The sequence below is a fragment of the Bufo bufo genome, chromosome 3 (genome assembly GCF_905171765.1).
Source record: "Bufo bufo chromosome 3, aBufBuf1.1, whole genome shotgun sequence".
Taxonomy (NCBI): Eukaryota; Metazoa; Chordata; class Amphibia; order Anura; family Bufonidae; genus Bufo; species Bufo bufo.
In genome coordinates this window covers 553233896-553257286 of record NC_053391.1, presented here as the reverse complement: position 1 = coordinate 553257286, position 23391 = coordinate 553233896, and the positions used below count along the sequence as shown (strand labels likewise).

The 23391-nt window shown below is 44.4% G+C and overlaps 1 protein-coding gene across 1 annotated transcript in view; it reads left to right on the top strand.

The window, feature by feature from the left end:
• The first annotated feature begins 3548 nt into the window (after window positions 1-3548).
• The window catches only part of MED4 (mediator complex subunit 4), a 29768-nt gene continuing 9925 nt past the window's right edge, over window positions 3549-23391 (top strand). The window contains exons 1-4 of the mRNA XM_040422082.1: window positions 3549-3652; window positions 6625-6691; window positions 15320-15490; window positions 21549-21606. Of these exons, the coding sequence (XP_040278016.1) occupies window positions 3582-3652; window positions 6625-6691; window positions 15320-15490; window positions 21549-21606 (367 nt within the window). The 5' untranslated portion in view covers window positions 3549-3581. The remainder of the gene's footprint in view (window positions 3653-6624; window positions 6692-15319; window positions 15491-21548; window positions 21607-23391) is intronic.

Genomic DNA, 23391 nt, shown 5'->3' with positions numbered 1-23391 from the left:
TTGATATTGCCATCAGTATTGGGATAATATATATATGTATATATGTGTAAGTGAATCAACAGGCTGTTACACCATATATGTACTTGATGTACGTTTTATGTATATTTTAGGGGTTTGTTTTTAGAATATTAAACACCATTTATTCATTCACCCAGTGTTCCCTGGTGTGTGTGCCCCCTCATTTTTCTATACGTTTCACTAATCAGAAGGGGCATAGATGCCCGTGATAAGAACATAGTCCTACCACTTTACAAATCGCTAGTCAGACCACACATGGAGTACTGTGTACAGTTCTGGGCTCCTGTAAACAAGGCAGACATAGCAGAGCTGGAGAGGGTCCAGAGGAGGGCAACTAAAGTAATAACTGGAATGGGGCAACTATAGTACCCTGAAAGATTATCAAAATTAGGGTTATTCACTTTAGAATAAAGAGGGGAGATCTAATTACTATGTATAAATATATCAGGGGCCAGTACAGAGATCTATCCCATCATCTATTTATCACCAGGACTGTGACGAGGGGACATCCTCTGCGTCTGGAGGAAAGAAGGTTTGTACACAAACATAGAAGAGGATTCTTTACGGTAAGAGCAGTGAGACTATGGAACTCTCTGCCTGAGGAGGTGGTGATGGTGAGTTCAATAAAGGAATTCAAGAGGGGCCTGGATGTATTTCTGGAGTGTAATAATATTACAGGCTATAGCTACTAGAGATGGGTCGTTGATCCAGGGAGTTATTCTGATTGCCTGATTGGCAGGGGCGTAACGATCGCGGTCGCAGGGGGTGCGACTGCGACCGGGCCCGGCGGGGGGAGGGGGCCCGCTGTACTAACATGTAATGAAGAGCTGTGACGGGGCCCGGCATGAAGTACAGTGACAATGCCAGCCCCGTCAGGGCGCTCCATTACACGTTTAATATTATGAGGCAAGGTGGGGGAGGTTTGCGCAGAGAGGGGGAGGAGGAAGAGGGGGGACGCGCGCACTCACTCATATACACTCGGCCCGGCAGTTCTTGTCACTGCCGGGCTGTCTCCAGATCATCAGTGAAGCAGGAGCTCTAGCGCTCCCTCTGCTTGCCGCACATCGCGCTGCTGGCTGTGGGAGGAGCTCTGAAGGCCCGGGAAACTGCCTTCAGTACAGCCAGCAGCGCGATGTGAGTGTGGCAGTGAAACATCAGGGAAGAGGGTAAGTATGTTTTTTTTTTTTTTTGCAGACTGGGGGCAAAGGGGAAGGGGGGGCACAAAAGTGTGCATCTCTACTGAGGGGGCACCTAATCTGTCATAACTACTGTGAGGGGGGCACATATAAAGGCATTACTATGAGGGGGCACATATATCAACTACTGTGAGGGGGGGCACATAATCTGGCATAACCACTGTGAGGGGTACATATGTGGGCATATCTAATGTGAGGGGCACATAATCTAGCATAACCACTGTAGGGGGGAACGTATCTGGTCATTACTGTGAGGGGCAAATAATCTGGCATAACTACTGTGAGTGGGCACATATCTGGTCATAACTACTGTGAGGGGGAACATATCTGGCCATAACTACTGTGAGGGGCACATATCTTGCTATATCCACTGTGAGGGGCACATATCTGGGCATATCCACTGTGAGGGGCACATATCTGGGCATATCCACTGTGAAGGGGGCACATATCTGGGCATAACTACTGTGAAGGGGGCACATATCTGGCATAAATACCGTGAGGGGGCACATATTTGGCATAACTCCTGTTAGGGGGCACATATTTGGCATATCTACTGTTAGGGGGCACATATCTGGGCATAACTACTGTGACAGGAACAAAGGTGGGCTTAATTACTGTGAAAGGCCACAAGGTGGGCATTAGTACTGTGAGGGGCCACAATGTGGGCATTAGTACTGTGTGGTAGCACTTAGGGGAAATGTCCTAAATTACCCTGCTATACATTGGCATAGCTCAGTCTACCAGGCCAGCACAGCGCCCCCTGCTGGTGATTTCATAGGGGCAGTCACCATCCCTTCCTTATGTGATTATTCATTTTTTTCTCTATCACCACAGGGACCTTGTTCTGGATCCAGTGGATATCACGCCGAAGCCAGCGACACCCTGGATGAGGTAGGACCAGATTTTATTAGGACTGGGTTAGTGTAGCCATGCATTGGGCTTAGGGCTCTTTAACACAAGCGGATCCCGTGTGGCTAATCCGCTGTGTGAAAGAGTGCCAAGCCCCGCTCCGGACAGCAGAGACACGTAGCAGTAACATAATTGATAATGCTCTGTGCCTCTCTATGATCGTTTTGCTACAAACTCACAGTGACAACTTTATCTCACTGTGATTTTGTAGTAAAAAAGTCACAGAGAGGCACGGAGCATTATCAATCATGTTACTGCTCCGTGTCTCTGCTGTCCGGAATGGAGCTTGGCCCTCATTCACGCAGCGGACTAACCACAAGGGAAAGAGCCCTTCGTAAGAAAATCTGCCGCTTCTTTGTAAAAAGGGGGAGGGGGGGCCCCGATCCAAAGTTTTCACTGGGGCCCATAACACTCTAGTTACGCCACTGCTGATTGGAGTCGGGAAGGAATTTTTTATTCCCCTAAAGTGGGGAAAATTGGCTTCTACCTCACAGTTTGTTTGTTTTTTGCCTTCCTCTGGATCAATTTGCAGGATAACAGACCGAACTGGATGGACAAATGTCTTTTTTCGGCCTTATGTACTATGTCACTATGTACAGTAGTTCTGTATATTCCTATATGTATTAAAATTATAGATCATGTCCTATTCTTGTCCGTTTTGCGAACAAGAATAGGCATTTCTAGAATGGGCCTCCTGTTCTGTTTCACAAATTGTGGAAGGCACATGGGTGGCTTCTGTGTTTTGTGGATCCGCAATTTGCGGACTGCAAAACACGGCACGTTCATGTGCATGGGCCCTAAATAGGACTGTCTGTTTTAAAATGCCAGGGCTGAATTTCAGTCCCAGTCCACCCCTGCCTGTCAGTGTAGCCTCCCAGAAACCCACACACCAGCAGGACAGGATGGGCAAAAACCAACATTATCTTTGGCGCAAACTGGTGAAACCTCAAGTTTCCTGTGTGGTCCGGCCCTAGTGTAAGGACCGTCCAGGAATCTTGCCTCTGTTGTGACTTTGCATGTTTCACTCGGGTAGCCTGTGTTATATGCCTCCAAAATAGGCCTAAAAGTCTGTTTATTGACCTATTCAGACAACTGTACAAAACGTACATCCGCTGCATTTTGAGACAATTTTTTTTATATGTCCCCCACCTGAGACAAATCTGTGTCATTTCTCCTTTAGGATTCTGAAATTGCCATGTGTATATGATCTTTAAATGAAATAGCAGATATTAACTTATGGCTGTAAATGAGAAATACGCTTAAATTAATAACCTAATTTTGACACAAATGTGAAGTCTGAAAGGCAATACATTATAACCTCCACAGAGCGCAGTTCCTGAGAAGCTACCAGTAGGTGGCGCTGCTGTAAAAACGTGAACGTTTTTCTAAGCGGCTGTCATCTCTTTTCCCGAGCGCTGAGCCGCTCGTTGCTGTGCATGCTGGGAGGACAGAGCCATCATGGCCGCCACGGAGAAGAACACCAAAGAGAAGCTGCTGTCTGTGCTGGATGATTTGGAGGTGTTGTCCAGGTAAAGCCAGTGCGGCCGTAGTCTTACGTCAGGACGTTCGCTTGCTGTACGTTTATGAATAATTCTATACACATTACTGCTGGTGTCAGTAGTTTCTCTGTGGTGGATGCTTTTACCTTTGTGATTCATTGGGGCTAATACACACCAGGGTATTACCGCAACAAATAGGACATGCTGAGGATATCCAAATCTGCAACATGCCTTGAATATACCATGTAAACCCCCATTCACTACCATTGTACTGTGTTGCTGAATTTCAGTGTGGATTCTGGAGCAAATATATGATGTGTGAACTCCTCCCTAACAGGGGGCCATGGCCAGTGTAAGGGTGTGTTCACACGACAGGTTTAGGCTGCTTTCACATTAGCGTTTTTTCTGGATCCGTCATGGATCTGCAAAAAACGCTTCCGTTACAATAATGCTACCGCATGCATCCGTCATGAATGTATCCGGTTGTATTAGGCTACTTTCACACTAGCGTTGTTTGAATCCGGCGGGCAATTTCATCGCCGGAACTGCCCGCCGGATCCGGAAAAACGTGTGAAAACGGATTACATTTGAATCCTGATCAGGATTCTGATCACAATGAAAAAATGCATTGGAAAAAAACGAATCCGCCATTTATGGACTTAAACTTTTTTTGCACATTTTTCGGGTTTAACATGCAAAAGCCTGATCCGGCATTAATGCAAGTCAATGGGAAAAATGCCAGATCCGGCGTTCAGTCAAAGTGTTAGGATTTTTGGCCGGAGGTAAAAATACAACCTGCTACGGTTTTCTGAAAAGCCTGATCAGTCAAAAAGACTGAACTGAAGACATCCTGATGCATCCTGAACGGATTAGGGTACTTTCACACTAGCGTTTTTCTTTTCCGGCGCTGAGTTCCGTCCTAGGGGCTCAAATCCGGAAAAGAACTGATCAGTTTTATCCCAATGCATTCTGAATGGAGAGTAATCCGTTCGGGATGCATCAGGATGTCTTCAGTTCAGTCTTTTTGACTGATCAGGCTTTTCAGAAAAACATAGTATGTTGTATTTTTACCTCCGGCCAAAAATCCTGAACACTTTGACTGAACGCCGGATCCGGCCTTTTTCCCATTGACTTGCATTAACGCGGGATCCGGCACCGTGTATTCCGTCAAAACGGATCCCGCTTTTGCATGTTAAACCCAAAAAATGTGAAAAAAATTAAAGTCCATAAATGGCGGATCCGATTTTTCCAATGCATTTTTTTCATTGTGATCAAAATCCTGATCAGGATTCAAATGTAATCCGTTTTCACACGTTTTTCCGGATCCGGCGGGCAGTTCCGGTGTCGGAATTTAACGCCGGATTCAAACAACGCTAGTGTGAAAGTAGCCTTACACTCCATTCAGAATGCATGGGGATAAAACTGATCAGTACTTTCCCGGATTTGAGCCCCTAGGACGGAACTCGGCGCCGGAAAAGAAAAACGCTAGTGTGAAAGTACCCTAATGTCTTCTATAGCCAGGACGGATCCGTTTTCTATTGTGTCAGAGAAAACAGATCCGTCCCTACTGACTTGCATTGTGTGCCAGGACGGATCCGTTTGGCTAAGTTTCGTCAAGCGGACAGCAAAACACTGCAGGCAGCGTTTTGGTGTCCGCCTCCAGAGCGGAATGGAGACTGATGCAAACTGATGGATTCTGAGCGGATCCTTTTCCATTCAGAATGCATTAGGGCAAAACTGATCCGTTTTGGACCGCTTGTGAGAGCCCTGAACGGATCTCACAAACGGAAAGACAAAACGCCAGTGTGAAAGTAGCCTTAGAGACACGCTGAAAAAAATCAGTGCGGTTTTAGGTAAAAAAAAATAATTTAGCTTTCCATTCATTTCAATGGGAGAATCTGTGTGGATTCTGCCCAAGGTACAGCACACTGCTTTTATTTTTTTTTATTTTTTTTCCACGCTTTTTATTTGTGGGAAAAAAAGGAAGTTCTGCCTCCTATTGAAATGAAGGGGAAGGTTTTTAGAGGTATTCCGCGCAGGTGCAATGCGTGAATCAAACACATTGCGCCCGCACGGAATCTGGACCCATTCATTTCAATGGGACTGTGTACATGCGCGTTGATTTTCACGCACCACTAGTACGTTGCGTGAAAATCGCACCATGTTCTGTATTCTGCTATTCGCACGCAACGCTGGCCCCATAGAAGTGGATGGGGCTGCGTGAAAATCGCATCCGCAAGCAATTGCGGATGCGATGCGTTTTTCATGAAATGGTTGCTAAGAGATGTTATTTGTAAACATTCGGTTTTTTATCACGCGCGTGAAAAACACATCAAATCGCGCGATAAAAACTGAACGCGATCGTAAACAAAACTGAATTGATTTGCTTGCGAAATTGTGCAGTTTTCACTGGACTCATCCGGACACACTCGTCTGCAAGGGGCCTTAGTGGTCTAATGCTGAGGACAGTGATTGGCTGCAGAGGTGACCTTCCATAAACCCTTATGCCACAGTGTCACTGACTTGTACCGTGATAAAGGGGTTTTCCGAGATTTTTTTTTTTTTAACTGAGGACCTATCCTAATGGATGTCCGACACCAGGGTGGCTTCTCAAAAAGCTGATCGGCGGGGTTCCCAGATGTCAGACCACCACCGATCAGATACTGATGACCTATCCAGAGGATCTCTCTCTGAAAACCGTCCTACAACAAATCTACAGTAGGTGTAGCTCCAGCACTGCGTCCATTATATGTGCAAATACAGGCATCATTACCAGTTTTATTTTGTCACTGTGTAATTCTGGTGGTTCTACATCTAGACTTTTTGTAGACCTTTTAATTGATTTTCACAATTGAATCAAAGCTGCAGTGTACCCTCTTGCGTACAAAGCAATTTACTGCTTTGGACTACAGCTGTAATTCAGTACTTAAAATCAGAAGTATTACAAAAAGTCTAGGTGTAGCTGTGGCCATGAATTTCTTTTTTTCTAAAATGTTTTTCAGAGAGCTGATAGAATTATTGGCGCTTTCAAGAAGTCAGAAATTAGCTCAACCTGGAGAAGAAAATCAAGTAAGAATCCATTCACTACAGTATGAAAACCATTGACTTTTGGGCACTGGCAGACTACTACAAATCTGTCAGAATTAACGTTGAGCAAAGCGAGCTTCGGAGGCTTCATCCGAAGTCGCTTTGTTCAAAACTTCGGCGTAAAGGGTCCATTCACACGTCCGTGTGTGTGGATCCGCAAAACACGGACATCGGCGATATGCGTTCCGCATTTTGCGGACCGCACATCGCCGGCACTTAATAGAAAATGCCTATTCTTGTCCGCAATTGCCGACAAGCATAGGACATGTTCTATATTTTTCGGGATCGGAATTGCGCACCCGGAAGTGCGGATCCGCAATTCCGGACAGGCAGCACTTCGTGCTGCCCCATAGAAATGAATGGGTCCGCAATTCCGTTCCGCAAAATGCGGACGTGTGAATGGACCCTTATAGTGTACAGAGATCCGGCTCCGTACAGTATTAGAATGTATGTGCTCCAATGAGCCGAAGTAAGTTATTCGCAAAGTCGCGTTTGACTTTGTTGAATAACTTCGCTATTTGATTTTTAAAGTTGAAAACCACTTTAAAACTTGAAACCGAACTCGGCTTTGGTTACGAGGTACTAGTCGGAACCGAATCAGAGTTCGGTTTCAAGTTTTAAAATACCAAAGTTACTGAAGCTCGTTTCACTCACCACTAATCAGAAAGAATACATCGTTTTTCTTTTTTTTTTTTAAACAAATTTTATTGGCAGAAAATGACAATACTGTACATGGCTTGAGATGTCCCATCAAACAGAATATGTGGGAATAGGTCGCATATCAGTAGATACAATAAACTATATCTGGTCAAGAATCAATTACATTTCCATTTTTACGAATTGCTTGAGAGACAAGACATCGCAAACAATACATAATCATTTTCTCAATTTTTGTTATTTTTTTCGGTGCTAAATACCTCCCCCCCCCCCCCCCCCCCCAAAAAAAAAAATCAACATATATCCCTAACTAACAAAATTAGCTCCTTGTGGTTCACCATGTGTGTCACCTATTATCTAAACCTGAATTTCATAATTCACAACATATCTCCTCCCTCATGCCAATCACTGTCCAGTCTTCCAAGCGTGCCCTTTGTTTTATCCAGGAGATACTACTGAGTACCTAGGAACGGGGCTACCAACTCCTTTATTTCATCTTGGGGTAGTATCTTTACAATGAATCTTCTCATTTATTGAAGAAATTCTTTGTGGCTCTACCCTTACACTGTTCTGTGTCTAATCTTTTCATTTACATTATCTGTTTTGCTATGCCCAAAACCTCCTCCAAATTGGGCACTGAAGGGTACAGCCAATGTCTCAGTATACTCTTCTTTGCGAACAATAACATTACATGTATCCCCTTGACGCCAATAACCTGCGAAGAGTTCCCCTCCGGGTCCATCGGGATATAGTGGAAAATACATTGTTGGGGAGAGAGATCCAATCCAACATTCCATATCTCCTTGATCTGGTCTACTACTTCACTCCATAGTTGGGATAAGGACGGACACTCCCAGAGACCATGGAGAAGGTTGGCTTTAGGTAACTGACATTTTGGACAGGCTCTGATATAATGTGCCGGGGCATCCTTGTAGGATAAATCGAAAGCATGTGTCGCCTTATGAAGGATTTTGAATTGCATCTCTCTCCAGTCCTCACAGGTCACAGCCTGTCTCACTCTCTCCATCCCCGCCCTCAGCTTTGTCAGCGAATCATCCTTAAGTTCTCTCTCCCAGTTTCTAAATACCTTGTTACCCAGCCCTATAGAGTGGGTACTTTGGAGTCTACCGTACAAATCGGACAATGTACCAGCCGAGTTGTCCCGGCCTATCAAGCCCTCAAACCAAGCAAGTCTGTCCGAGTCTCCCAAAACTTTTGCCTGGTCCATGCAATATGAACTAACTTGGGCGTATGCTAGAAAATGTGATGATGGTAGCTGATACTGAGTCTGAAGTTGTGTCCAGGGAATCAATTTGTATCCCGTGGGGGTTAGAATGTGTTTCAAAGTATGAATTCCTTTCTCCCTCCATTTATGGAATAGCGTGGATTGTCTCCCAGCCTGGAAAGCAGGGAGCGTCCACAGGGGCATATAGGGGGTGATATACATAGGTAATTTATACACTTTCCTGACTGCTTTCCAAGCAGCTGATGTATCTCTTATCAGGGTATATCGTTTTACTACTGGGGGCATGTCTCTAATTCTAGAGTGCAGAAGGGCCACCAAGTCTTCCGGGGCTACCAGCTCTGCTTCCAGAGCCCTATTAGAAAAGAAGGAGGTATGCCATATCCAGTCTTTAATATGTCTTGTCAGGGCTGCCAGATTATACCTTCTAATATCCGGTAAATGGATCCCGCCGTCCCATTTTGTCAGACAAAGTTTTTCGTAGCTAATTCTGGGGCGTTTCTTTTTTTTCCACAGAAATTTTATGAAGGCCCTTCTAATTTTGCCTGCCTACATCTTGATGTTTTATAAGTAGGGGTATGGTTTGCATCGGGTACAAAAGTCTAGCAAAACTGATCATCTTCAAGAGATGCGCCCTCCCGATAGGGATAGTGGGAGGTTAGACCATTTCTCCAGCTCCTCTCCTATTTTCCTAATCAAAGGGTCATAATTTAGAGAATAAAGAGCAGTTGGATGCCTCCCTATTTTAACCCCAAGATATGTCAGATAGTTTGAAACTATCTCCACTCTAGGATTGGAATCTGGTCTTGGAGTATGTCCCTGTAAGTAGAGGAGCTGGCTTTTGCTCACGTTTATTCTATAACCAGTGGCCTCTTCATAGTAAAGGAAGGTGTCTAACACCTTATTTAGATGATCCCTTGGGGAGTCAAGAAAAATTAATATATCATCAGCAAAAGCAAATTAACTTTACCTCTTGCTTTCTTACTTTAATACCCCTGAAAACATTTGTCTGTATTAGATATCGGACCAATGGTTCCAGAGCCAGATTAAAAAGGAGTGGGGAGAGAGGGCAGCCCTGTCTGGTAACTCTCATAAGTTGGAAAGTCTCAGATAGAAAACCCGGGAAGCTGACTCTTGCTTGTGGTCTTCGGTACAGACCTTCCAGTGCAGATCGAATCTGGCCTTTAAAACCAAATGCGTCCAGGGACCAACGCAGCCACTGCCAATTGACATTGTCGAAAGCCTTTTCTGCATCTAATGACAGAAGGGCTGGCTGGTCTCCAGAGGCACCACTCTGACCGAGATAGTCCTGGACAGAGAGTACCGTTCGAATATTCATAACTGCTGCTCTGCCCTTGGAAAATCCCACCTGATGACGTCCTATCAGATCCGGCATATAGTCAGCTAATCTATTAGCTAAAATCTTCGAAAAGATTTTCAGATCTTGATTAATTAATGAAATCGGCCTATAAGAGCCCACTAGACTGGGGTCTTTGCCTGGTTTTAAAATGACCTTAATATGGGCTGTGTTTCCCGTGGGCATGATTTCCCCTCCCTGCATTATCGAGTTGAAGATGGACTTCAGGGGTAAGGTTATTTCCGAGATCAGCATCTTATAAAATTCGCCCGGAAAGCCATCTGGCCCTGGTGCTTTCTCGTTTGACAATGTTTTAATTGTTCTTTTTATTTTGTCTTCTGTGATCTGGGCATTAATATTAACTAGAGCCTCCTCTGAGATCTGGGGGAGTCTAAGTTTAGATAATAACTCTTTAGCTTTATTGCTATCCCATGGGCTTTGCGAGTATAGTTTGGCATAAAATCGCGCAAAGCGATCTGTTATATTTTTCATATCCTTAATTTTCCCCCCTGACTCATCTAAGATATTGGTCAGACACAATGTACCTCTATGTGACTTAGCCAAGGATGCCAGCAGCTTGCCAGCCTTATTACCAAATTTATAAAAAGTGGCAGCTTTTTGGTTTAGAAATAGCCTGGATTGCGCCTCTACATAATGGTCATATGTATGCTTGGCCGTCACCCAACCTGTTCTATTTTGGTCTGAGGGGTCTTCCATGAAAAGCGTATATGCTTTCCTTACACTTTCTGATGCTAGTTTATATTGCGCCCTGGTCTTCTTCCTTTTGGCGGAAACGTGGGAAATGATGCGGCCTCTCAGCACTGATTTTGCCATTTCCCAGAAGAGGATATGTTCCTCCACGTGAGCTTTATTATCTTCCGAAAATTCCCACCACCACCCTTTTAGTCTATCTAAGAAGTCCTCGTCAGTAAATAGGTGGCTAGGAAGTCGCCATGTGATATCCTAACCTCTGGGGATGACATCTACTAAATCGATCATCGCTGGGGAATGATCAGATATGACAATGTCTAAAATCTCGGCCCTCTCCACCCTGCGCATTAATTGCTGTGAGGCTAATATGTAATCGATCCTGGACCATGAATTCTGTGCATGAGAGAAATGTGTGAATTCTCTCTCGATGGGGTTGAAGAATCTCCATACATCTACTAGGTCTGTGGCCTGTAGAAATGGGTCTATCGAGAAGCCGCCTCTCGAAATAGGTGACTCTGAGTTCTGTGTGTGCCTACGATCCTCTCTTGCATCCCTGACTGCATTTAGATCTCCAGCAATTGACCATCTCCTTCCTGTAGTACCATCGATGTTAGTTCTTTAAAGTATGTTGCATGAGCTGTGTTAGGACCGTACACATTAATAATCTTTAGCGTCCCCACATCCACCTCTAGTGTAACAGACAGTAAACGCCCAGAGTCATCGCTATGACTTTCAATAATATTATGCCGTACACGTCTATGTATAAGGGTTAAAACCCCCGCTTTTCTTCCTACAGACGAGGATCCCAGGACCTGTCCTACCCACATGCGTCTCATACGCCAGAAGTCTGGTTCCTCCAGGTGGGTCTCCTGCAGGAGGGCAATATCTACATCCAACCGCCTAAGATGTCTCAATATGGAGGCCCGTTTTTGAGGGGCTCCCAGCCCGTTGACATTCCATGTCACTATTTTCAACATTTGACAAAAGCACGCGGATATGTCAAGAACCAGGCAGTAAACCCACCTGGAGGGAGTAAATTATGGTTCATCAGGTTTCTTATTAATTGGACACAATACCGGTGGAGCAAAACATAACAATATAAAAACATTAACCTTTCCCCCCAACACCCCCACATCTTACTCCTAGTAGGAGTTAAACAATACCAGCCAACATTCTTTCTGGACTTCACTTTTTTCGCCCATCTCGGTCTAGACTGGCTGACAACTAGAACAGCAGAGTAACACATCCTTTTTAAGAAACACATTTACCATGCTAAAGCCCCATGTGCACCTTGTTATTTAACTGGCACTTTGCCCCTCAGTATTATGATTGGAGGTTCAAGTAAGTTTCGTTACCCGTCCTGAGCATCCCAGGCAGACCGGCACGATATAACATGAAATGCCCCCCTCTTTTTTTTTTTTTTTTTTCTCCCCTCCCTCATTCCCCCCCTCCTCTCTATTCAGATATTCCCCCCCTGCGTTGACCTTTTCTAGCCGACAAATATCTCACTTAAGGACCGTCTTGGGTGCCGAACTTAACAGTGATCTGTCCGCTGGGTCAACCAACATTTGAAATCAGACAGATTTGATGGCAAGTAAGAGTCATCAGTCCCAAGTAGGGCTCGAAGCTTGGCTCTGGCTCAGTCTCGGGGTGCGGGACGATGGACTCGGGGGGGGGGGGGGGGTTGGACCTCACCAGGCTTAGATGATGATTGCCTCTTTGAGATGCTTTGTGACCGACCCTGTTGTCTCCCAACGCTTCCTTTGCGTCCAACGGCGTGAGGTAGGTGTCAATGGCTCCATCTTGTCTGAAGACTCTTAAAGTTGCCGGATATAGCAGAGCAAACTTGATCTTCTCTTGGGCTAAATGGGAGCAAATCTCAGAAAAGGCCCTTCTTTTTTTTTTTTTTTGCTACGTCAGCTGAATAGTCACGGAACAGGAGAATTTTATGTCTCCGGATCTTTGCAGCATGTCCAGTTTTTCTGTATTTTGCTATGAGGGATTCCTTTTCTGCATAATTCAAGAATCTTTCGATCGTAGCCCTCGGCCTCTGTTTGGGATCTGTCGCTGATGACTCTCTTGGCGGTCCAATACGGTGAGCCCTTTCCACCGTCATGGTACCCGGCAGTCCCAGGGCTTGAGGGAGATCCACTGCACATATCTGTGCAAGTTGGCCCGGAGGGATCGCTTCAGGGAGGCCCACTATCCTGAGGTTGTTCCTTCTGGAACGGTTTTCCAAGTCATCCAACTTGTTCCTCAGGAATTTATTTGTCTGGAGGGTTTCTTTCAGCAAAGATTGTGCTCACTCCAGCTCATCCTCTATTATTTCCACTCGCTGTTCGACCTCTTGTATTTGGAGGGTATGCTGGGCAACCTTGCCTTGGATCTGCTTCAGGCAAGAGGCGACTGTGGCTTCTAAGGAGGCCTTGATATCTGGCGCCAAAAGTGTCGCTACCTCTATAGCTAATGCCTTGCAGGATATTTCTGTACCCTGTGATTGAGGAAGGGTTTGATGGAGGGAGATTGCGGGAACCTCATTAACTGGCAAGGCAGGAGGTTGCGACGAGGAACGAGTGGGCCGCCTTTTCACGTCCGCCATATTTGGCTCCAGCCGTGCTGTGTCTCTGTCACGCTGTGGGAGCGGTGTATTAGGTGCTGGGGAGCCGCTTCGTAACAGAAACTTCTCCATCCTCACGGGTTCTAATTCTGGAGCTTTGTTGCTCCGATTAAGCGGCGAAATCCCCTAGCATTTTCAACAGGGGCACGGAGCTCTAGCTACCTCCGTCTTCACATCGGCGTGCCGGAACCGGAAGTCCTTTTCTTTTTTTTATCAGTTTGTACTCTATGGGGTGTTTTATTTTGGGTAATTGTAAGCAATGTGGATAATACCATATTTGTCACTGTGAAAACGTCTCATGACTGAGATGACAGGGAATTGGGGTATTTCATCCCAGCAGCATCTGATTGCAGAAGTGTGGATACTGTTCCGCTGTGAAACCAACACCGCACAGGTTATTATTAGGATTTCTTTTTTTTTTTTTTTTTTTGCAGATCCAGGGGTTTAAAAGGGTTATCCAGGAAATAATAATGATGACTTATGCTCAGGATAGGTCCTCATTATCACTTCGGCAGGGGTCCAAGTCCCGGCACCCCGCCAATTAACTGTTTCAGGGAGCCGTGGGGAGCTTGGCGGGCTCCCGGCAGCTCACCAAGCACAGCGCCGTACATTGTATAGTGGCTTTACTTGGCGTTGCAGCTCAGTCCCATTCACTTAAATGTGACCCATGTACGGTGACATCACATGGCTTAGGAAAAGGCCCAGCCTCTTCTAACAGCTGATCGGTGGTGGCCCCAGGAGTCAGACCCATGATGATATGATATTGTGGATAGGTCATCAATATTAATACCTGGATAAAAGCTTTAAGTTTAGTTTAAAGAAGTTGATCACCTGATCTTCTATCACCTTCATAGCTCCCTCAGGATTAGCTGCTGTCATGAGGTGAAATCTGCTGCAGGGGAAATGGCATTGCATGCCAGCCATTCAATTGAATTGCCCCCATGTAATGTATGGATTCGGTGGGTTTACCAGAGTTTTTTTAGCCGCTCCTCTATTCTGGCATATACATAGGGGCAACTGGGATTTCCTCCTTCAAAGAGCAGGGATTCATGTTGTGAGACTACCCCATTAAATTCTTGTTTAATCTCTTTCTGTTGAAAAGACCTTACAGCAGGATGCAGTATCTCATTACTTCTTGTGCAGCAATATAGGTCATCAATATCTGACTGGCGGGGGCCCCCGACACCCCTGCCGATCAGCTTCCATTAACAATGCAGATCCACTAAATAGTGACTGTAAAGGCGTTATCCAAAGTATAAAACATGCCCCCCACAGTGCACAGTCGTCACATATAGATTATACTTAGCCGGCACCCGCAACGCTCCCGATCCCCGCACGGCCCCCGCTGCATCTCCCCATCGCCGGGTCAAAGCATCCAACGATGGGGGAGCAGCCAATAGCAGGTTGCGACGGGAACAAGCCTCCCTAGCATCGCGGGTGACGCCAGGGAGGCTCGTCTTTGTCACGGCCTGATATTGGCTGCTCCTCCTGTTACCGGATATTTTGACCCGGCAAATGGGGAAATGCAGCGGCAGCCGTGCAGGGATTAGGAGCAACGCTGGTGCCGGGGAGAGTGGTAAGTATTATCTATCTAAGGGGCCCAGGCATTGGGGGCATGTTTTATACTTTGGATAACCCCTTTAATTAGAGATGACTGCAACTTGTATGCCCGTACGGAACGTGACCACAGCACTGCCGTGTCGCGTGGTCATAATCTTAATGACATAGCATTTCACATATTGGGTGAGATTTATGAAACTGTCTTAAAGAAAAACATTCTTTGTCTTTGATAGCAACTAGTCACTGTGCAGCTTTCATTTCATATTCTGCTCTTGAAAAATGAAAGCGGTCGCCATAAGCAGCGGACAATTTATAAGGGTGCCCAATCATCTCCGTTACTTTGAGTTTACCTGTGTAGGTCCAGAGATGTAAAGGGAGTGAATAATCATTATTGTACTCCAACTACAGCCCAAATCCTTCACTTTTGTAATAAAATGTTCACTGCGTTGTTTGCTGTCATTTCAGATTTTGGAGTTATTAATTCAGAAGGATGGAGAGTTTCAGGAACTCATGAAGGTTGCTTTCAGTCAAGGCAAGGTTCACCAAGAAATGCAGCTCCTGGAAAAGGAGGTGGAGAAAAGGGACAGTGATATCCAGCAGCTGCAAAAACAGCTAAAGGAGGCTGAGCACATTCTGGTGAGTGAGCCCCAAACATTGCAGATCGGGATCTGTATCTTTCAGTGATGGAACTTTTCATACATTTGTATATCTATATGGCTGTCTTTCATTTTCCGCATTCTCATTTAGAGGTTCTATTTGAGTAAATGGAGCATGAGGGGAAAAACACATTTGATTCATATTTTTATCTATATGGTATCCCTATTCCTAATGTCTTTATCTGCAGTATGCAAACACATTGAGGACAGTACAGATGAAAGAGATGAAAAACACTGCAACAACAGAAATTAGAACTGTGGCCAATGTGTCATAATTAGTTTAATTGGCATTCTAGGGTCAGTTAAAATACCAGGACTGTGACTTAGGGCTCATTCAGATGGCTGTATGCTGTCCGCAAAAATGCGGATCCGTTATTTTGCGGACAGTTCAGCATGTCCGCAAAAAAAACAGATTGCATTCAGTTTTTTGCGGACCCCCAGACTTCAATGGGGCCATGTCCTGATTTTCACTGACAGGTATAGGACATGTTTCATTTATTTTGCTGAGCAGCAAAATGGAAGAAAAGGGCACCATAGAAGTGAATGGGTCAGCATCTAATCCTCCAAAAAAACGGATCCGCATTTTTGCAGACCGCATACAGTTGTCTGAATTATCCCTTATTTTGTGCTGGTTCCCTTTAATCCGGTAACAGTAACCTTCGGCACTCCAGCTGCTGTAAAAATACAACTCCCAGCTGGCACAATTACTTGTCTGTTATTGTAACTCCGGTAGAGGTGAAAGGAGGATTCTGGGAGTTGTAGTTTCAGAACAGCTGGAGTGCAGGAGGTTGCTGATCCGTGCTTTAAAGGTTCCCAAGGTGCTCTGGACACTATAGGTCATTGGCACTAAAGTCAATAACAAATACTGCAGCATGTCGCTGTGCTTGTGCTGTACAAAAGATCTCAAAATCATGTATTTCCTATTTAATAAGGTTGTTTGCATCTGCGTTATGGTTTGTCATTCACTTTAAAGTTCTGCTGCAGTGTCTGTCCTTTTAACCAGAAAAAAATCTGTGTGTCCTAAACAATTGGATATGTGACAGACGCTCCTAACTGAGCCTCTGATGCAGATGTGAACAGATCTTAAAGGGATTCTGTCACCCCACTAAACAGTTTTTTTTTTTTTGTGTACTTCTAATCCCTATACTGCCATTTATCCATACATAATGTGATTAATCATTTTGGTTCAGTAGATTCTGCTAAAAACATACTTTTATAATATGTAAATTACCTGTCTACCAGCAAGTAGGGCGGCTACTTGCTGGTAGCAGCCGCATCCTCCTATCCTAATGACGCCCCCTCCGCATGTTGATTGACAGGGTCAGCGGACGGGATCTTTCTCTGGCTGGTCCTGTCTGCTATCAAGATCTCGCGCCTGCACCGTAACTGTATTCAATCGGCGCAGGCGCACTGAGAGGAGGACGCTCGCTAGGCCGCTCCATCCTCAATGCGCCTGCGCCGATGACGTCCCATCTACACCCGACGCAGGCGCATTGAGGATGGAGCGGCCGAGCGAGCGTCCTCCTCTCAGTGCGCCTGCGCCGACTGAAGACAGATACGGCGCAGGCGCCAGATTTTGAATGCAAACAGGGCCAGCAGAGAGAGATCCCGTTCGCTGGCCCTGTCAATCAACATGCGGAGGGGGCGTCATTATGATAGGAGGATGCGGCTGCTACCAGCAAGCAGCCGCCCTACTTGCTGGTAAACAGGTAATTTACATATTATAAAAGTACGTTTTTAGCAGAATCTACTGAACCAAAATGATTAATCACATTATGTATGGATAAATCGCAGTATAGGGATTTTAACCACCTCAGCCCCCAGTGCTTAAACACCCTGAAAGACCAGGCCACTTTTTACACTTCTGACCTACACTACTTTCACCGTTAATTGCTCGGTCATGCAACTTACCACCCAAATGAATTTTACCTCCTTTTCTTCTCACTAATAGAGCTTTCATTTGGTGGTATTTCATTGCTGCTGACATTTTTACTTTTTTTGTTATTAATTGAAATTTAACGATTTTTTTGCAAAAAAATGACATTTTTCACTTTCAGTTGTAAAATTTTGCAAAAAAAACGAGATCCATATATAAATTTTGCTCTAAATTTATTGTTCTACATGTCTTTGATAAAAAAAAAATGTTTGGGTAAAAAAAAAATGCTTTGGGTAAAAGTTATAGCATTTACAAACTATGGTACAAAAATGTGAATTTCCGCTTTTTGAAGCAGCTCTGACTTTCTGAGCACCTGTCATGTTTCCTGAGGTTCTACAATGGCCAGACAGTACAAACACCCCACAAATGACCCCATTTCGGAAAGTACACACCCTAAGGTATTCGCTGATGGGCATAGTGAGTTCATAGAACTTTTTATTTTTTGTCACAAGTTAGCGGAAAATGATGATTATTTTTTTTTTTTTTTCTTTTTTTTTTTTCTTACAAAGTCTCATATTCCACTAACTTGTGACAAAAAATAAAAACTTCTATGAACTCACTATGCCCATCACGAAATACCTTGGGGTCTCTTCTTTCCAAAATGGGGTCACTTGTGGGGGAGTTATACTGCCCTGGCATTCTAGGGGCCCAAATGTGTGGTAAGGAGTTTGAAATCAAATTCTGTAAAAAATGACCAGTGAAATCCGAAAGGTGCTCTTTGGAATATGGGCCCCTTTGCCCACCTAGGCTGCAAAAAAGTGTCACACATCTGGTATCTCTGTATTCAGGAGAAGTTGAGGAATGTCTTTTGGGGTGTCATTTTACATATACCCATGCTGGGTGAGATAAATATCTTGGTCAAATGCCAACTTTGTATAAAAAAATGGGAAAAGTTGTCTTTTGCCAAGATATTTCTCTCACCCAGCATGGGTATATGTAAAATGACACCCCAAAACACATTCCCCACCTTCTCCTGAGTACGGGGATACCAGATGTGTGACACTTTTTTGCAGCCTAGGTGGGCAAAGGGGCCCATATTCCAAAGAGCACCTTTCGGATTTCACAGGTCATTTTTTACAGAATTTGATTTCAAACTCCTTACCACACATTTGGGCCCCTAGAATGCCAGGGCAGTATAACCACCCCACAAGTGACCCCATTTTGGAAAGAAGACACCCCAAGGTATTCCGTGAGGGGCATGGCAAGTTCCTAGAATTATTTATTTTTTGTCACAAGTTAGTGGAAAATGATGATTTTTTTATTTTTTTTTTCATACAAAGTCTCATATTCCACTAACTTGTGACAAAAAATAAAAACTTCCATGAACTCACTATGCCCATCAGCGAATACCTTGGGGTCTCTTCTTTCCAAAAAAACTCCTTACCACACATTTGGGCCCCTAGAATGCCAGGGCAGTATAACTACCCCACAAGTGACCCCATTTTGGAAAGAAGAGACCCCAAGGTATTCGCTGATGGGCATAGTGAGTTCATGGAAGTTTTTATTTTTTGTCACAAGTTAGTGGAATATGAGACTTTGTATGAAAAAAAAAAAAAAAAAAAATCAGCATTTTCCACTAACTTGTGACAAAAAATAAAAAATTCTAGGAACTCGCCATGCCCCTCACGGAATACCTTGGGGTGTCTTCTTTCCAAAATGGGGTCACTTGTGGGGTAGTTATACTGCCCTGGCATTTTCCAGGGGCCCTAATGTGTGGTAAGTAGGTAAATGACCTGTGAAATCCGAAAGGTGCTCTTTGGAATGTGGGCCCCTTTGCCCACCTAGGCTGCAAAAAAGTGTCACACATGTGGTATCGCCGTATTCAGGAGAAGTTGGGGAATGTGTTTTGGGGTGTCATTTTACATATACCCTTGCTGGGTGAGAGAAATATCTTGGCAAAAGACAACTTTTCCCATTTTTTTATACAAAGTTGGCATTTGACCAAGATATTTCTCTCACCCAGCATGGGTATATGTAAAATGACACCCCAAAACACATTCCCCAACTTCTCCTGAGTACGGCGATACCAGATGTGTGACACTTTTTTGCAGCCTAGATGCGCAAAGGTGCCCAAAGTCCTTTTAGGAGGGCATTTTTAGACATTTGGATACCAGACTCCTTCTCACGCTTTGGGGCACCTAGAATGCCAGGGCAGTATAAATACCCCACATGTGACCCCATTTTGGAAAGAAGACACCCCAAGGTATTCAATGAGGGGCATGGCGAGTTCATAGAATATTTTTTTTTTTGGCACAAGTTAGCGGATATTGATATTTTTAATTTTTTTCTCACAAAGTCTCCCGTTCCGCTAACTTGGGACAAAAATTTCAATCTTTCATGGACTCAATATGCCCCTCACGGAATACCTGGGGGTGTCTTCTTTCCGAAATGGGGTCACATGTGGGGTATTTATACTGCCCTGGCATTCTAGGGGCCCTAAAGCGTGAGAAGAAGTCTGGAATATAAAGGTCTAAAAAAATTTACGCATTTGGATTCCGTGAGGGGTATGGTGAGTTCATGTGAGATTTTATTTTTTGACACAAGTTAGTGGAATATGAGACTTTGTAAGAAAAAAATAATAATAATTCCGCTAACTTGGGCCAAAAAAATGTCTGAATGGAGCCTTACAGAGGGTGATCAATGACAGGGGGGTGTGATCAATGACAGGGGTGGTGATCAATGACAGGGGGGTGATCAGGGAGTCTATATGGGGTGATCACCACAGTCATTGATCACCCCCCCTGGAAGGCTCCAGGGAGACGCCTGTATGTGTTTTGCGGATCCGATCCATCTATCAGTGGATCCGTAAAAATCATGCGGACATCTGAATGGAGCTTTACAGGGGGGTAATCAATGACAGGGGGGTGATCAGGGAGTCTATATGGGGTGATCACCACAGTCATTGATCACGCCCCTGTAAGGCTTCATTCAGACGTCCGGATGCGTTTTGCGGATCCGATCCATCTATCAGTGGATCCGTAAAAATCATGCGGACGTCTGAATAGAGCTTTACAGGGGGTTGATCAATGACAGGGGGGTAATCAATGACACGGGGGTGATCAGGGAGTCTATATGGGGTGATCAGGGGCTAATAAGGGGTTAATAAGTGACGGGGGGGAGTGTAGTGTAGTGGTGCTTGGTGCTACTTTATTGAGCTACCTGTGTCCTCTGGTGGTCGATCCAAACAAAGGGGACCACCAGAGGACCAGGTAGCAGGTATATTAGACGCTGTTATCAAAACAGCGTCTAATATACCTGTTAGGGGTTAAAAAAAAACACATCTCCAGCCTGCCAGCGAACGATCGCCGCTGGCAGGCTGGAGATCAACTCTCTTACCTTCCGTTCCTGTGAGCGCGCGCTCACAGGAAGTCTCGGCTCGCGCGAGATGACGCGTATATGCGTGACTCTGCGCAGGGCTGCCACCTCCGGAACGCGAATCTGCGTTAGGCGGTCCGGAGGTGGTTAAGTACACAAAAAAAAAAAAACTGATTAGTGGGGTGACAGAAGCCCTTTTAAAGGGGTTGTGTCACTTCAGCAAATGGCATTTATCATATAGAGAAAGTGAACACAAACCAATTACTAATCTATTGATATTATGCATATTGCCTCCTTTGTAGGCTGGATTCATTTTTCCATCACATTATACACTGCTCGTTTCCATGGTTATGACCACCCTGCAATCCATCAGTGGTGGTCGTGCTTGCACACTATAGGAAAAAGTGCCAGCCTCTCTGGTGGCCGGGCCGTGGGTGCTGACATAGGCTGGTACTTTTTCCTATAGTGTGCAGGTACAACCACCACTGATGGATTACAGGGTGGTCGTAACCATGGAAATGAGCAGTGTATAATGTGATGGAAAAATGAATCCAGCCAGTGCAGGATTGTATTAACTTTCTCTGTTAATAAATGCTATTTAGTAAAGTGAGACTACTTTTAAGATTAATGTAATAACCAAAGTTCTGCTGCTGCAAATGGCTTGATTGGTGGGGGTTTTGGTTGTCGGACCCTCACCGATACGATATTGATTATCTATCCAAAGGAAATCCATTTAATAGAATAGCTTTTAAAGATTATTTTTTTTTTAACCTTTCTTGTTCTTTAGGCAACAGCAGTTTACCAGGCAAAAGAAAAACTGAAGTCCATTGAAAAAGCAAGAAAAGGTCAGTTAAAGTTTTACAGCTGTGTGTAAAATTAAGCTACTTTGGAAACAATATTAATGTGACACTTCTTCTGAATTAAAGGGGTTATCTGGTAACTAATATTGATGGCCCTATCCTCAGGATAGGTCATCAATATCAGATCGGGGGTCTGACACCAGGGAACCCCGCCGATCAGCTGTTAGAAGATGCCAGCGCTCCATATGCGCTGCAGCCTCTTCCTAGGCCATGTGACATCACCGTATCTCAGTCACACGGCCCATTTGCAGCTCAGCCCCATCGAAGTGAATGGGGCTGAGCGGCAATACCAAGCACAGCTGCTGTACTGTGGATAGGTAATCATTATCTATTACTGGATAACCCCTTTAAGCAGAGATATAATTGCTGATATGAAGGACTCCTTGAACCAGCTATAATGTGACCTTATTTTAGGAACCGCATTACGGCTGCAATACAGAAGTATATTTGATGCTGGAGTTTGGCTCAATAAGCCCGCCATGGGGCCAGAAAACAGATGGCAAAATATGACCATGTTACAGCCATCTGAGTTTTCAGTTCGGATTTGTGGGCAGAAAATCTTCAACATGTTATAGTACCAGCAAAATTATTGAGATTTGTGTGGAAAATGACCACAGCCTGTCAATTTCTGATGTGGAATTGTCATGTTTGTTGCTGATTTTCCCCATTGTTTTCAGCAGGGAAGTCAAAATCTGCCACAGACTCCAGTTGTGGACTTTGCTGCATACTGGCCATGGATCCACAGCAAATCATAAACAGTTTTGATAATGAAAAAACACTACTGTCTTCCCATGGTTCTTTTGTTGCTCCTTTGCCAGGTCCCATGCCAGTCTCTGAACAGCCTGGCCTCCTGCGATGACGTCTCTTCACATGTGACCGCTGCAGCATTCACATGGAATGACAAATCATTTTAGGAGGCCGGGTTGTATGGAGATCTGCATGGGATCAGACACTGGAGCCCTGAAATGCCAGGGGAGACGCGCATAGTGTTTATTTTCTCTATTTTATCTCCAGCAGCTTTCTGAAGGTGAAATCCGTAAGCAAATCCACACCAAAATCTGCTCAATTTGGTGTGGATTTGCCACTGCAGATTTTTGCAGAATTGCTGCAAAAATTTTCAGCATCAGTTCTGGCATGTGTGAATGCACCCTAACATATTTGTGCACTATACAGATATCTAAAGTTAACATAATGATCGTAGTGGAATGGCAGGTTTTCATTATCACCAGTTTGCAGAAAGTGTGATGTAGTTGCTTAGTACTGTAGTTGTTTTACATTGATAAAAATATAAATACAAACCGGATTCCAAAAAAGTTGGGACACTAAACAAATAGTGAATAAAAACTGAATGCAATGATGTGGAGATGGCAAATGTCAATATTTTATTTGTAATAGAACGTAGATGACAGATCAAACGTTTAATCCGAGTAAATGTATCATTTTAAAGGAAAAATACGTTGATTCCAATTTTCACGGTGTCAACAAATCCCAAAAAAGTTGGGACAAGTAGCAATAAGAGGCTGGAAAAAGTAAATTTGAGCATAACTAAGAACTGGAAGACCAATTAACACTAATTAGGTCAATTGGCAACATGATTGGGTATAAAAAGAGCTTCTCAGAGTGGCAGTGTCTCTCAGAAGCCAAGATGGGTAGAGGATCACCAATTCTCACAATGTTGCGCAGAAAGATAGTGGAGCAATATCAGAAAGGTGTTACCCAGCGAAAAATTGCAAAGACTTTGCATCTATCATCATCAACTGTGCATAACAT